Source organism: Lottia gigantea (assembly GCF_000327385.1).
Source record: "Lottia gigantea unplaced genomic scaffold LOTGIsca_56, whole genome shotgun sequence".
Taxonomy (NCBI): domain Eukaryota; kingdom Metazoa; phylum Mollusca; class Gastropoda; family Lottiidae; genus Lottia; species Lottia gigantea.
Window position 1 is genome coordinate 765,030 of NW_008709919.1, and position 17,609 is coordinate 782,638.

At 34.7% G+C, this 17,609-nt stretch overlaps 1 protein-coding gene across 1 annotated transcript; it reads left to right on the forward strand.

Moving 5' to 3' along the window:
* Positions 1–12,744: 12,744 nt before the first annotated feature.
* LOTGIDRAFT_234845 (hypothetical protein) lies at positions 12,745–15,337 on the forward strand. Its single transcript, XM_009063191.1, has 5 exons — positions 12,745–12,815; positions 13,284–13,337; positions 14,099–14,352; positions 14,587–14,901; positions 15,211–15,337. Exons 1-5 carry the CDS (start codon positions 12,758–12,760, stop codon positions 15,280–15,282), a joined length of 753 nt encoding a protein of 250 aa, XP_009061439.1. The 5' UTR covers positions 12,745–12,757; the 3' UTR covers positions 15,283–15,337.
* Positions 15,338–17,609: the final 2,272 nt, after the last annotated feature.

Sequence of the window (17,609 nt, forward strand, 5' to 3'; positions counted from 1 at the left end):
TGACTCTTCGCTAAGATTTATGAAATTTAACACACGCCCAGATGATTACTTAATACATGTACTTAACCGAATATTCGAGGTTGGCGATTCCATGTAACACAATTTGTTCCGATGAGAATTTCTCCAAGAAATGAACTTGTTAATAAGGTTATAATTAATTGGATCGTATGCCTCATTAATGAATTAGAATCACCCGAGGCCTTTTATCACACAAACAAACTTCTCTAAATCAACTGTAATTCCATTCCGAACGGACTAAAGGATCGGTTCGTAGATTTGTACGTCGTTAATGCCACCAATGCCGGAAGCTGCAGGATTGTTATGATTAACAGTCCAAAGCGTAATTTTCCCAGAATCTGTGATGTCTGTCAAGAACATTTGTTGTCATTTGCCTCCAAGAGTATAAGTTTACAAAACCAAACAACCAAGAGGGCGATTAATTGCCGTTATTTAATTGTTTAATTAAGAATTATTTACTACGACGGCCGTTCTATTCGGCGGTTGAAGGTCAAAACTCTTTGATAATGAGATCTTGAAATAAATTTCCTCAGGCACCAAATTTCGGCAGTAATGTTACCAAATAGTTGTCTTCAATAAATGATGAATTGAATAGCAAACTTTCAATTGTCACGTCAACGATTCTTTGTTACATTAATTTATCCAATCTCCAGTATGCGATTTCAGATGTAGATAACTCCGTGGAATAAATATCGTAAGTAACTATACACGAGAAAATTCAGGATAAGTCCATGTAAAAACAATGCAAAATAACTCCAGCAACCCCAAAATCTTTCACAAATTAAAGGTGATAAAAAATTACAACGAAAGCAAAGATAGTCTTAATAATTCCTAATTGAAAAATTCCGATGGCGAATTCCACACATAAGAACTTGACCCTCCAGTGTCAAAATATCCAGACATAAAGTACTTCCAAGAGTTAAGATGGGAATATTTATAGGTATCCAAGTGTTAATGTTCGCCAGTTTTTCTATTATTGATACATCAAACAGAATTAAATCGCGCAAGTGGTATAGCATGCAGTTTAAACCACACCAATTCTAGCTAATCTTTCAATATTTACTTTATCAATAGCTCCCAGGCATCAGTTTTCATCAGCTTTCTATCGCATCTTAGAATTTAAACTGTATTTTCAGATAAGCGAAAACAATTTTGTATATTGTAATGAAGCAATCTTGCATCACAATATGTAGGCTGGCTACCAACGATCTCGTTAATTGGCACATTATTTTAACTGTTTGAGACTTATACCTTTCTTAACTTAATGTAAATGATATACATGTACATTTGTTTTAATATTTTCATTAACTCGGTTAATTAAAGTTGAGTTCCCGTATTTTCATTTATTTATTATAAACATTCGATTATTGGACGGCTAATACTTATATCAATCAAAAGTAGAGGTGTTCTAATGATCGGATGTAATAGCATAGTGAGACGAGGAAATAATCAGAAGCCAACAGCAAAACAGTCAGGTGTCCAATTAAAAGCATAGCATCAGCAACATCGCCAGGAGACAACAAAGGCCAACCAAGATAAAACAGTCAGAAGATTGAAACATAGTTAGATGACATCAACAACATAGTCAGACAATCACTACAGAGACAGAAGTCGACAAAGTTAGGAGTTTTATCTTAGTTTAGTACTTTGAATTCACTATGAATCCAGCAACAATAAATTCGGCTGCAATAGAGAGGTGTTAACTTTATTGGCTTCATGCATCGTCAAAGAGAAGATGATATTACTGTAACACGTGAATACACAAATTACTTTTATCGCGGCCTTAAAATTTGACCTTAAAACCAAATTACCTCAAAATGCAATAGATAGTTTTCATGATACGTTGCACATTATTACGAATTAAGTTGTAATGCCGTTTACAAATCGTTAACACGTTTGAAAGCTCGTAAACGTTTTAACACATGTAGTGCTGTATAAAACAAATAAAGTAAATTATATAGGTGGACTCTTAGAAAGTAAGGCCAAGTCGGCAGAATTGAAGTCGTGCCACCTCCAGAAATTCTATTATCATCCACTCATAATAGGAACTGCTAATTTGAATAATTCTGAAAATGTTATGAATAATTATAATGGATCATTGTGGCTACTGGGAAATCAACCATCGTAATCGTCTTTTCTCGAACAATACAGTCAAAAATAACCTCTCTATAGTTACAAGAATAACACATTAATATATCTTGTACTTCTGTCTTTGAAACCACAGGAATCACTCTAATGGGATTGACTGTTAAGCAATTAGTCGAATAAAAGTATTAATTGTACGACTGTACAACAGCATGGGGTTAGCATTCAGTCACTATAACCGATTGAAATCAGACGGATGGTTCTGACAGCAGTGGCGGCAGAAGGGGTATAGGGGGCATGGCTGTGCATTTGCAGCCCAAGAAAAATGGTTTGCACCCCCAATTATTGTACCCCCACCTTATTTTAAAAACTGTGATTTTCATGCGTTTTACCCCAAAAATGAATGTCAGAATGCACCAAATCCTTCTTTTTTTCTCCATGAGAGACCTGAGACGATGATACCTCCACTGAGTTACTGGATTTTTAATTGAGCTTCGACAGTTGTCCCTCCGTTGAGTCAATCTGCCATAAGCAGTATAATCATCATTAAATTCTCAAAAATCGTCAATCTTATCCTGTCAGTAGCCAGATGTATAATTCAGATTGCAGTAGCATAAAAGCTTTTCAGATATATGCAGTATAATCATTACTAAAAAATTTCAAAAATCAATCTTAACCTGTCAGTAGGCAGATGTATAATTCAGATTGTAGTAGCATAAAAGCTTTTCAGATATATGCAGTATAATCATTACTAAAAATTTTCAAAAATCATCAATCTTATCCTGTCAGTAGCCAGATGTATAATTCAGATTGTAGTAGCATAAAGCTTTTCAGATATATGCAGTATAATCATTACTAAAAATTTTCAAAAATCATCAATCTTATCCTGTCAGTAGCCAGATGTATAATTCAGATTGTAGTAGCATAAAGCTTTTCAGATATATGCAGTATAATCATTTTTAAAAATTTTCAAAAATCATCAATCTTATCCTGTCAGTAGGCAGATGTATAATTCAGATTGTAGTAGCATAAAAGCTTTTCAGATATATGCAGTATAATCATTACTAAAAATTTTCAAAAATCATCAATCTTATCCTGTCAGTAGCCAGATGTATAATTCAGATTGTAGTAGCATAAAGCTTTTCAGATATATGCAGTATAATCATTTCTAAAAATTTTCAAAAATCATCAATCTTATCCTGTCAGTAGGCAGATGTATAATTCAGATTGTAGTAGCATAAAAGCTTTTCAGATATATGCAGTATAATCATTACTAAAAATTTTCAAAAATCATCAACCTTATCCTGTCAGTAGCCAGATGTATAATTCAGATTGTAGTAGCATAAACGCTTTTCTGACATGAGCAGTATAATCATAATTAAAATTCTCAAAAAATCATCAATCTTATCCTGTCAGTAGGCAGATGCATCCTTGCTATTGTAACTGAATTTTTCGCTTTCATTTTTGTTTTGCGAGAAAATGTTAATTGCCTATGCCCTGGTGTACCACTGTGCCGCACTCCACATACAAAATAAAACATTAACTGCTATCTCGTGGCATATAACCGGAAGTAATTGCTATTATCCAGATATTGATACCGGCATCATTTCGTCATCGTATCCCAATGCAGATCTTGACACAATCTTGGAATATATGAAGAACGGTGCTCGTGTACATGAAACCAGGTGAAGTTGTTGATATCCAGATGATTGCAAGTTGTACATTGCGAATAGACGATATCCGGTGTCCGGTGCGGTGTACGATGCTGGATTATTGATACAGTAGAATATATTAGTAGAAGCGAATTTTGTCGGAACCGTGGCCGGACCTGTACCTCGTGTGTTCACTTCTATTTTCTACTGTCTCATCCCGCATCGTACACCGCATCGTCTATCGCGACTTAATAGTTATTTACTAAAATAGCAGATATTTGTTATTATTAGTGCGAACAAATCTAGAATAGAAAGTCAGTTTGACATTATTCAATTTTACAATGTGATATTCAGTCTTTAGAAATCGACTTAAGAGTTCCATCAATACTCTTTGTAATGCTAATATAGATGTTTATTGTCAGACCAGACCGGGTGTTTGTACAGTACAATACCTTGGTATATAGACCTGTTAAAACGTTTTATTGAAGGTTATTCATTGACAAGGTTAATCTGATAAGTTCAGAGCAACCTATTCTCAATATCACGCAGACATGGTTGAAGAAACCTCCCATATGATTTTTTTGACCAAGAAAAATGTACGTTTTCTGTATAAAGTGATATGGGGTATTCGACAATGTTGAGAGAAATAAAAGAAATCTATGCCTCTATTGTTTTTTCTCTTTTTTTCTATTTTGGCTGTAAGCCATGATAATATACATGCATAATGTATACAACACCTTGGACGTTTGAATACTATTAATTACATACAATAAGTTGCTCTGTGTTCAATTTATCAGGCTACAGGCTGTGCATGTTAAAGATACCTAGACAGTTGAAAATCGAAAAAGAGCAGGCTAATGCTGCTGTCATAGCAAATTTTCCTCATTGCACCCAGCATGGCATTGCCCGTCTTTCCACATGGTGCAGAAAAGTAGGACGTAAAACTCCATTCCTTTCATTTTTTCATTTTAATTTATCAAGGCGTCATACAATGGGAATAACACACAAACCACATTTTGAAGAAAGTTATGTCGGAAGCCTGTGGTGTGGCCCATTGCTGACGAGTGCACGGCGATATTCATGTTAAAATTGTGAATAGAAGGGTTAATCAATATCTGCTTTACTAACTTACCATTAGCAAATCTCACGTTAAAAGCTTCAACCGATTTAAAAAAAGTTGAAATAATTCGATTGAAAACGTATACGTGCTGAAGCTGTAGACATATAAATAATTCATGATAAACAATAACACATTTTAATTAGAAATTGTCATTAGTAAAACTCGGCGATATCATGCTTAATTGTAGTGTGTTGGGTGTATAATTCACACTCAAGTGACGAATTAAAGATAATGTGGTTGACAAGAGTGACGTGTGATCAAGCTTTGTCATTCCTTTCATTTTTGAATGAGCCGGAACTCATTTTAATGTTTAAATTTCCTACTTGCTTCCTGCAAGGTGTTGGCGTCTTCAAGGTGTTGACTTCTTCATTAGCCCGCATGGTGCAGAAAATGTGGACGTAAATCTTCATTCATTTCATTTTTAATTTCATTTCATTTTTCATTTCATTTTTTTCATTTCCATCTGTCGCAATCCTCGCATAGATGTAACTTACATCGGACCGATTGTGCTTGCAGCCAAAGCCAAACTTTCAAAACCAGTAGCTAAAAGCTTCTGCAAGGTCAAATAAGTCATTCTCTCTTTTCTAAAATGCTGACAATGGTTAAAAACAACAAGAATTATACATGATCTTTAATTAAAGCACTGTTTATCATTGGAGATGTGAACTAGGGTGGATGTTAATGACATTCTGTAATCGTATAATTACACATTTCCTCAATTAACTAATAACAATGGCATTTCCACTGATAAATATCTGTACTCTTTATGCTAGTCTAAATACACATTAAATCCTTTTGTTTAGTGCCGATTGGAATTTATTTATCGGATTGGGGAATTCGATGAGACTGCTTAAAAGAAGAACTAACTGCACGTAAGACCCAATATTTTTAGTATTTACGTTGATTAACTAGAACATTAGAATGAATCACAAAAACAGCAAGAACCATCACAATTTCAGGAAATATGGCCAGCATAAGAAATTCCATACAGGCGTTTAGGTAGCTTACATCAACAAAGTTTCCATAATTTGTCGCAGTTACGTCCATCTGTTCTTGTTGACAATTCTTAATAGAATTGACTCATGTCCTTAAACAGATATGTTCAGTCCGAAAAAGTGCCTTTAAAGTTGGAAAAAAAAACAGAATGAAATTTATTTACATTTATATTTTCTGCTGAATATACTGGCCAGGTATTCTCGAAACAATCTTAGCGCTAGGATGTCCGAAGTTCTTATCGTCTAACATTGATTCTAGGATATCCTAGCGCTAAGATCGTTTCGAGAATACGGGGCCTGGACTATTGTCCGTTTTGGACTATTGTAGGCTTTACAATTTCATTTGTTCATAAACTTAATGTGTTGCCAAAAAATGCGTTCAAAGTGGCATATGAACATATCCAAGCAGGCTTTAATTTGAAAATTTTGATGCCATAAGCAGTGTTTGAAACTCTGACCATGCTCGACATGAAAATCTTCAGTGTCGACGGAGCGTCTAATGATATCTTTTAAGTATAACTTCGAAAATAAATACCACTCAGAATGTCACGCAAGTGATTGAAACCTCTCTCATAGTTAGCATGCATAATTTAGTAATGTGAGAGACCATATAGAACCCAACACAGAACATATAGATCGCTGACTCAATTTTGTTTAATTGCTACAATACCTCAGGGAAATTGTTGGGTTTTGATGTGATATTAACGTTATAATGGACTTGTGTGGACAGCAACTTCTGTATCATTATTAAACTAGCACACAGAGTAACGGGTAGGTAAGTAGATTAGGTTACATAACCCTGATATAATTTTAAAACTATCTGATAGACATGTAGCTATTCCGGAGCCTAAGACAGCATGATAAAATGATGTGCAGTTAATTTCATTACACAACATTTATCTAACTGGTCTAGGACTAAATATTTGATCTCTTTATATATATTTTAAAGTTGAGATTTCCCAGACATCATCATTAAGTATAGCAGGAATAACAAATTGGAACATAAATGCATTTGTAAAAATTGTATCTTGGAACATTGTAACAGGAATAACTAAATGGAATATTGTTGTATTTCAGGAATAACAAACTGGAACATAAATATATTGGAGAAATTGAATCTTCGAACATTGTTGTATTGCAGGAATAAATAAATGGAATATTGTTGTATTTCAGGAATAACAAATTAGAACATTAATGTATTGCAGAAATGGTATCTTGGAACATTGTTATATTTCAGGAATAACTAAATGGAATATTGTTGTATTTCAGGAATAACAAACTGGAACATAAATGTATTGTAGAAATTGTATCTTGGAACATTGTTGTATTGCAAGAATAACTAAATGGAATATTGTTGTATTTCAGGAATAACAAATTAGAACATTAATGTATTGCAGAAATTGTATCTTGGAACATTGTTATATTGTTGGAATAACTAAATGGAATATTGTTGTATTTCAGGAATAACAAAGTAGAACAGAGTTGTATTTCAGGGAATAACTAAGTAATTGGAACATTGTCGTATTGCATGTATTAAATAGGATACGGTACCTTTGTTGTATTGCAGGAATAACAAAATTCGAACATTGAATATTGGAGAAATTGAAAGTTGGAACAATTTTGTATTGCAGGAATTATATTGAACATTGATGTATTGTGGGAAAGGACATATCAGAACATTGTTGTATTGAAGGAATAACAAATTGGAACATTGTTGTATGGCACAAATAACCAATTTGAAAGTTGTTTTATTTCGGGAATTACAATTTAGAACATTATTGCATGCATGAATAACAAATTGGAACATTGTTGTAATGTGGGAATAACAAATTGGAACATTGTGATATTGCATGAATAAGAAATTGCTGTATTGCTTGAATAACAAATTTTTGCATTAAAGGAATTGAAAATTGGAACATTGTTGTATTGCAGTTATTTAAAGTCAGAAACATTGTTGCATTGTGAGAATAACAAATTGTTGTATTTCAAGAATGGAAATTGGAAACAACGTACCAAGGATATGTAATGGGCGTTTTCCATAAAGGATTATAATTCTAGACTTATTAAAGCATGGAATTGAAAACTATGTTGGCTATTGTCATATATAAATAATGGGAATGCAATTACAAAACTATTACCCTGCACAGAACATGACTTATAGACTTCAAAATGTATGTCACCTTTAGTGTGTTAATAAACTTGTCAGGATACAATGAAATTACTCTATAATTTGAGTAAACAAGATATTTTAACAAATACGAGCATATTGGAGTGTATTTCTGTATAACTTGAACGTAATCAGATGATTCAAAGGAAGGAATTGGCACCCTTGCATTTATTATCTGACAGATGTGTACAGAAGAATTTGACGTAATGCAGTAAATATACTAGTCTCGTTTGAAAAAATTAACAGAAAACTGACAAATGGGGATAAATTGCTTCTGGAACATATACAGAAGCGTTTGGTGGATTGTTTACATCAAGAACGACATTGTCACGGATTAAGTTATTACCTGATTTAACGGTATCAAGGAAGATACTGAAACGTAAACTAAAATGGCTTTAAGTAACATCACAGTGATGCAGAATAATAGTTGTGGGAATAACGTGTCAAATTTTAACTATACCGGATACACAGAAAAAATTCTTACGACCATGTTTCTAGCCGTTATTGAATTAGGCGCGATTTGTGGTAACTTCATCATATTAGCTGCAATAATACTTAAAAGGAAAAAGCATGAACAAACACAAACTCGAATAATTTTTGGATTAGTTGGTTCGATGGCTGTAGCGGACATGTCAGTTGGTATTTTTGCCCTTCCACACCATATGTATACTTTATGGAATCCTTCCGTCACCCTAACGGACATTTTGTGTCTCTCCGGGTATTTTTTGGATGTGATGTTTTGCACTTCGTCTATATTTCATATTGTTATGATGGGTATAGACCGTTTTTTGGCTATATGCAAACCGTTATACCATCGTTCTATTCCCACCAGTGTCATGTATGTTTTAATAGGAATATCTTGGATCATACCAGCCGTACTTGCTTTTCCAGTAATTTTCAGCAAGAGTCATTTGATGGAAAAAGACAACGTTGAGTGTCTATATTGTGAAACGAACTGGTTTACCAACATGAAATACAGAATTATGTCCAGTCTCATAAGCTTTTATATTCCAACCTTCATCATTTGTGGTTTGTATGTTCGAATTTATCAGGAAATCAAGAGAAGATCGTATAATTTCACGGACAAAAATGCTCTAAAAATAACGTCAATCGACAAAGCTGCCACTAAAACTATTGGTCTAATTTTATCATGTTTTTTGGTCAGTTGGACACCCTTCTTTGTGATTTATTTGTTTTTTAATCTCTTAGATGGTCCAAATCTGTATAGAATTCTGAGAATATGTGAATTATGGGCGTATTTCAATTCTATCATGAATCCAATTGTATATTATCGCTGCAACAACTGTATTAACAGTGCTGTTCGGCGACTTTTCGCCTGCACAAAGCGAAAAGAGAGTAAGGAATATACTACGAGTTCCGGTAATGAAGGTTCTTTAAAAAATTGTCCAGTGAAAACTTAACACTCAGGATTCATAATTTTAAATATTACATTTATCTTTACTACAATAATAAAATATTTTCACTGTTAAAATAGTGTTCAATACATCAATCATTGTAGAGCAATATACAAATATTAAAACAGAACATGAATCATGTTAGTATATTTCTATTCTTCTGTTCATCAGTAAAAACTACCCCCACCCCCATCTTAATCACTATAAGACTTGTTCAGCGTGGCACCCGTCCGTAAAACTCCTTATACTAGCCAAGGTCGAGAAGCACAAACTTGCTAATATAGTTCATACATTTTCAACCAGCGTTTCCTAACGGTCAAGGTCGAGAAGCACAAACTTGCTTATAGATGATATATTACATATTTTCTAGCAGATTTTCCTAACTATCAAGGAAGCTTAACCACTTACTCAGCTGAACATGAATCAAGGAAATTTCCAAGCAATGCACAACCAGAGGGTTTTGGCGAGTACGGTTGTTGGAAAGCCCAACGACGAATATCAATGTAAGAAAATGACATGCCATAACGAAATCAACTAACGAGAGGAATACATTTATCATCAATATTTGAATCACTATAAAATTTCATAATTTGTAAATGAAAATAAGAACTCGTACTATGTATTTGTGGACTACACTTGCGTTTACCAGACCATTATCACCCTGTTATATACCAGAAAACATATTAATACGATATCTTCGCCCAGTTTGACTATAGATAGCATAATATGGATTAAATATAGATTGAATTTACACGCATGAATAATTCGAGGACATTTTCAAATAAATTGTCTACAAATGGAAACAAGTGGTTGCCTAACAAGATACGCCCACTTTCCTGATACATTTTTCAGTATATCAAGGGCGGTCACCTATCTGTGTCAAATCATACCAAAAATCTAATTTTTGCAAGATATTTTGATTTAAACAAACACACATTATTTAATATTTAATTTATTTAATAAAAATAAACTGTCACCTCAACAAATTTTGAGTCAAAGGCAATAACTCAAATTCCGTTTATCGAAAAATTGCCAAATTCAATCTTGACTAAGATCTCATCATTATAAATGATCATACCAAATTTCATTTAAATTGGATGAAAACTGTACTCTCTACTCTACAAACAAATTTTGACGCGTTTTTCAAAAAACAAGGGCAATAATTTAAAACGCTCATCGAAAGATCGTCAAATTCAAACTTGTCTAAGATCTCATCATTATAATTGATCACACTAAATTTCATTTAAATCGGAAGAGAATTGTGGTATCTATTGTGTTCACAAACACATTTTGACGCGTTTTTCATAAGCCAAGGGCAATAACTCAAAAACCGTTCAGCGAAAGATAGCAAAGTTCGAACTTGTCCAAGATCTCATCATTATAAATCTTCACACCAAATTTCATTTAAATTGGATGAAAATTGTAGTCTCTCTTGTGTTCACAACCAAATTTTGACGCATTTTTCATAAGTCAAGGGTAATAACTCAAAAACCGTTCATCGAAACATCGTCGAACTTGTCCAAGATCTTATTAATATAAATTTCATTCAAATCAGATTCTCTATTGTGTTCACAAGTCAATTGTGGACGGGCGACATTATAATGTGGGGGTATATAAAGAGGAATGAAAAAATGAAGCAATTGTACTACACGTACCTACATTTTTATCGATCAATTTCAAGTAAGGAAGACTACTAAAAATTGAAGTTTTTATTCCAAAAATATCGTCAGTCATCTAGTGAAAAAGTAATAAAATCGTTTTCATCAAAGTTAAAATACAATTGATCTTTGTTTTAACCATATACTTGTCTATATAAAGAATGATTGTAATTACATAATGTTCAAATCGATCAAAATTAACCAAGATGCAAAAAAACAAATGTCCTTCAAGAGTAGTATAGACCGAAACAAATATCTTGAGACTTTCTTAAGTAGGCTTAAATAAATCTGCTTTCCTTTTTTACTTGATTCGCAGACAATTAGTGTTCCTAAGGGTTTTTAATGATTGTCTTACAATAATTAGGTGATTTAAATCGTCTTTAAAAATAATGTTTAACAGCTTGTGACCAGATGATGATTACTATCCATCTTAAAGGGTGATAGTCTGGAAATTTCTATATAAAAGAAAATATATTGTATTCCAGCAAAAACACAACATGAAACAATAATCAATAAAAAATATCAAGGAATTGGCCAGAAGTCTTACGCGGTGTAATGTTCGAAATTTGCAATTTTCACCAAAAAGGACACTTATATATATTCTGATCTAGAACATGGTAAAACCAACGTTTGAAACTGATATCAGCATTTGTCAGGTTCCAAATGAAATGAAAATGAAATGAATGGAGTTTTACGTCCTACTTTTATGCATCATGTGGGCTAATGAAGACGGGCAACGAGGCTAATTTTTCCAGAACAGCGGCCTCCTCTTTTTCGATTTCCAACTGTCGAGGGATCTTTAACGTGCACAGCCTGTAGCACACGGGGCCCCGGTTTATTGTCCCATCCGAACGACTAGACGCTTTTTCCATGTCAGCCCCTCTCACCTGCATCACTGACATTGAAAAATCCGAAGGTATTATCTCGACCTATGCCGGGATTGAACCCTGGAGCTTCAGGTTAGCGAGCAAGCGTCTAACTCACTGAGCCACCGCGGCTCCATCAAGTTCCAAAGACATGGTAATTATAAAATGGATGCAAATCACTGTCAACTGTAGCAACATAATGACTCAATTTGAAATGATATGACTGGAGTTTTACGTCATATTTAATGAGTCATTTTGAAACCTTCGTCGATTTAGGTCTTCGAGCGAGGATATAACTATTATTGGTCATATTACTTTCAATAACGGTGAAAATATAACTCGTACATAAGTAGTTTCTTGGTGCTCAGGACCATTCGGTTGAAACCATTACAATATTTTTGGGTCATATAATTGCTGCAGACAGTTATACACTAAGCCCGATGAGCACATATGTACCAAAGCAATATCATATATAGACATTCCTTCAAACAAAACAGAACAGGTCGGTTTATACAACACATGATTTTTTAAATTCAATACTACAATTTTGCTGAAATGACTTTTTTTTTGGCATTGTGACATCAATACAATGTTTGTTGTTCCTTTTTATAAACTTTTTTTTATATCATATTATACCCAGTACACAGCCTGATATAATTGATGTATCGATGCAAATTTTTTTTTTTTTTTAATGCGAATTTGTAATCCTCGGGGCAAATTATTTCTCATTTAAATGCCGGGAAAATAACGAAAAATGACAAGTTTTCTGAAAACGGCCACGATGAAGGTCTTTTTATTAGTGACATGCTTTATGTTGTCGTTGATAGTAGACATTTCAGGTAAGCAACTTTTTGCTATCTTTTAATACATTTTGAGGTAAGTGAATTCTCCTAATATACAGGTCTATGGTTGTGTAGATCTATGTTTAGAAATTGGAAAAGGAGATACCCTATTATTCAAAAGGAATTGAAAAGGTTTTCTACATTTTTACGGGGACACCTCTTTGCAATCCCCTTAATTGGATGGGTAGTTTTCTTCTGTTAATCTTCGATATTTTCAGTTATGCTTATACATGTAAAAAAAACACAATACTATAGTCAGGGATGACAAAATGTGGTAGAAAATTCTACTTTGTAAAAATTTTGGCACATAGCATTTTACCAAGAGCATCAACGGACTCGCTTGAAAAACAGTCCTCGATAATAGGACTCAACAGTTGGTACTTTGGTATATGTTGTATCAATCTGATCCTAGTAATAAGGAAGTGAATTAAATAATTTATAACGTCTTATCATATTGCATTCCAGACAGTCGTCCAGAATTATTTCCATTCCTTAAATCAGAATGTTCATCTGGTGTTGGTAAGTACTCTTTTAAGTTCGGTTCGATAAAGACCAGACAATCCAGAATTACCTCTATTATAACACTTATACAAATAATCCAAAACTTGCGTTGTGCTATATACATTTAACAAGTGGTTGCCTAGCAAGATAAGCCCACATTTTCAGTATATCAAGGGCGGTCACCTATCTGTGTCAAATCATACCAAAAATTTAATTTGTGCAAGATATTGTTGATTTAAACAAACGCACATTATTTAATAAAATTCTGACATAAACTGTCACCTCTAACGCTAAGAAATTTTGATGCGTTTTTACTAAGTCATGGGCAATAACTCAAATTCCTTTGATCGAAAAATTGTCAAGTTTAATCTTGACTAAGATCTCATCATTATAAATGATCATACCAAGTTTCATTTAAATTTTGACGCGTTTTGGCTAAGTCAAGGGCAATAGCTCAAAAACCGTTCATCGAAAAATCGTGAATATCGAACTTGTCCAAGATCTCATCAATATAAATGAACAATCAGATGAAAACTGTAGTCTCTATCGCGTTCACAAGCCAATTGTGGACAGACGGACCGACGGACCGACAGACGGACGGACGGACGGACGGACGGACGGACCGACGGACCGACGGACGGACATGGGTGACGACAATATACGCCCACATTATAATGTGGGCGTATAAAAATTAGTAACACGGCCCCGAGGAAGTATGATAAATGCGGGTGTGGTTTGGACATGATGCATGACACACCATTCCGTGATCTTAATTTCAGTGTATGCCACCTGTTACATGAAACAAAGGGGTGGCGATGACGATGGTGGTGATGACCGAGGTGGTGATGGAGGCGATGATAGAAGAGGAGACGATAGAGACGATGACAGAGGTGGTCGTAGAGACCGAGATAATGATGGTAATGATGATCGTAGAGACGGCAATGATGATCGTAGAGATGGTAATGATGATCGTAGAGATGGTAATGATAATGATGGTGGAGTCAGAGGCAACATTTACTTTTCTCAAAAAGTGGTTGGTAACAAGTCTTAAAGTGTGAATTGGTATATCAGTCAATATATGTTTGTGATTGTATACTTATAACATGAATATCATTTTGAAATTCTTTTTTTAGCAGAAGCAATCGGCCAAATTTTTTGGCATATTGACATTTTTATGTAAAATGCTTCTGATGGACCTTCATAAGTCTCATAATGTTAAATTTTAAATCGATTTATTTTGGAAATTTTCTTATTCTGTATAATGCAGGACAGCAACTGCAGGCCAACTAGTGAATTAAAGGTCCGTGTACGACTCAGGGGTGTGAATGGTGGTGATGATGATGATCGGGATGGTCGTGATCGTGGTGATAATGGTGGTGGTGATGATGATGATGACGGCAGACGAAGGCGATTTCTTGGTCTTCATGTGCATAAATTTGGCGACTTAAGAAACCGATGTCTTGCAGCTGGTCCTCACTTACGCAAGCTGGGAAATTTCCGATCAAATCGCAGGGGTAATATTCAAGAAAATTTCCGTGTGAAACAAACATCATTAGTAGAAATAGTTGGAAGAGCTGTTGTTGTAAGTAATCGTCGTTTTTGAATTTAAATGCGATCCGTTATGTATCTCACTAAAGATTCGAGATAGATATGTTTAAAGTATGCTTACCCCTGACAGTGCTTTCGGAGATGTTAAACACTGAATGAGAATAAACAGTGACACGAGTAGACCTATTCCAGACTGTAGACGTTAAAAGACGCTTTGTCAGGCTTTGATGGAACAATTTCCTTATTTAGCGTAGTTCTGAATTGTTTGGTTAAAGAGATCAGATTTTCGAACAAGCTTGAAACACTATTACTCATATGCATGTATATTTTTTGTCCATTTCAGTTGCATTCAAGAAAGAACGCAGGAAGAAGACTAGCTTGTTGTGTTATTGGTTACGCCGATTCACGAAAGTGATAATAATTATCAATTAGATCTTTGTGGTTGAATAAAATAACATTAATATAAAATTAAGATATAACTCATTACTCTAGTCTAGAACTATGGATATTGAGATTACGCGCCAAAGATTCAGGGCATATCTGGGGTTTATATTTCGGCGATTGTTTGACACAGGCCGAAATTTACATCTGCATTGCTGGCCCGAAAATTGCTCCATGAAATGGTAACTTTACTACAGAAATCTGGAAAACAAACCATCGAGCCATGGCCCTACCATCTTTCCTGTGAGGGGTCTTTTTTGAGGTGAAAATTTAACCCTCCAAATGCTCAAAATTCAGACCATCCGAAATCCGTTGACTATTCGCCTCACCTCGGAGAGAACCTCTCATTAAAATTTAACCCTCCAAATGCTCAAAATTCAGACCATCCGAAATCCGTTGACTATTCGCCTCACCTCGGAGAGAACCTCTCATTTTACATCTGCATTGCTGGCCCGAAAATTGCTCCATGAAATGGTAACTTTACTACAGAAATCTGGAAAACAAACCATCGAGCCATGGCCCTACCATCTTTCCTGTGAGGGGTCTTTTTTGAGGTGAAAATTTAACCCTCCAAATGCTCAAAATTCAGACCATCCGAAATCCGTTGACTATTCGCCTCACCTCGGAGAGAACCTCTCATTTTTACCCCCCCCCCCCCCCCCACCCCCTCACTCAGCAGCCATTTTCTACTTACACCCCTGCCTATCTAAATAAAGAAACATTGTGCTGTGAGCCTTGGAAAATATAACTTATCTGAAACGTACCAAACGGTCGTGTATATAAATTATGTTTACAAAGATGTAATTAAATAGAGACCAAGAAAATAGTCCATTTTTTCAAACCCTTATGACTATCCAGGTTGTCAAATCTCCCATACTGGACTTTTCATCAATGTAGATAAAAAAAAGTTACAGACATTGTGGTTCACAGAGTAAATATTTTCCAATTTGAACGTTCTAACAATAATATTGTCCCGAGAATTCTTGTCTAGTCATATAAATAACTAAATAAATCTATTATCCTTTTTCATTTGCATTGTAGACAATCAACATCCCTAAGAGAAGCAGTTACATGTATAATAAACAAACCGTAAATAGTATTAGTCATGCGAAGCAGTGGTGTTTCTATTAATCATTAGGTAGAGGAAACGAGGGTCTCTCAGCACTATACGTTAATATAAGACTGGGGTGGGGTGGGGTGGGGGAGCCGGGCAAAAGTCATTTACCAGGCACCCTCAACAATTCCAAAATACGTATTTTTATACGCACCATCCCTAGAAGAAATGGATTTCTCCCTTGAAAAAGCTCTGACAATCGACCACAGTATTTCAGGAAATACGGAAAGTTAACGTTAGTAATATTCCGGATTTCGGTGAAAAGTTTCAGTTAAGTAACTTTCTCGGTAGCCCTATCTAGTTTCAGTATCCTATCCGAATATCGCGTCAGAGGAACTGCGTAAGGCTCGATTAATCGGGCTACTTCCTCCGATGTTCAGACAAAACTTTGACCTTTTTCAATGACAAAAGCTAATTCAATAAGGGAATTTGCAACGTATGTATTGAAATATATTTCATAGTGTCAAATGATAATAGAGAAACAAGATTTCAAGACTAATTTTAACACCTGGAATCTCATTTTTAAGCTTGCGCACATTCTCTGATCTGAGGCTAGAGTAACATTTAACCATCTTTATATCCTGTTGTGCTCAGGTTCTGGGTGATATCATGTCTCTTAGTGATGTTAAAGTTCAGCTACTGTCAGGAGTGATATCTCAAGAGGTATATCAAAGTACAACCACTGTTACAAGTAAAATCGGAGTCCTAACTGTACACGATTGATGTTAAGGTACAATTTCTGCCACGAGTCATGGTTGAGCCCAACTTTGGTCAGAGCCTTACTTGTAACTGTAAAGGTACCTCTTGTCACGAATGATGCCACAGTCAAGACCCAATAAGTCATAATTAATAATATTGTCCAAATTAACACCCATGTCTTTCAGAATCCTTACTGCGTACCAATTGGCGATTTGGAAGTCTTTGTACAAATCATGGGTCTTGAATCAGATGATGGGTTACTAGATCATGGGTTCGGGCATTAAAGAAGAAAGTCGACGAAATGGTAACTCCGCTTCAAGACTAGTTTGCTGTGTTATTGGTCGTTCTGAAGTTAAAAAAAAATATAATATGAAACTTTAATGATATTCTTAATATTATTATTTACGGGGGCCAGTATTCCAAAGAAGAAAAACTTGACTAAATTCTTTTTTAAAATTTATCATCGAATGGTTGAAACCATTACAATA

Coding starts and splice junctions, on each gene's coding strand:
- LOTGIDRAFT_234845 (XM_009063191.1), top strand. CDS start 12,758: ATGAAGGTCTTTTTATTAGTGACATGCTTTATGTTGTCGTTGATAGTA. Junction 12,816..13,283: donor GTTGATAGTAGACATTTCAG/GTAAGCAACTTT, acceptor ATTGCATTCCAG/ACAGTCGTCCAGAATTATTT. Junction 14,902..15,210: donor TAGTTGGAAGAGCTGTTGTT/GTAAGTAATCGT, acceptor TGTCCATTTCAG/TTGCATTCAAGAAAGAACGC.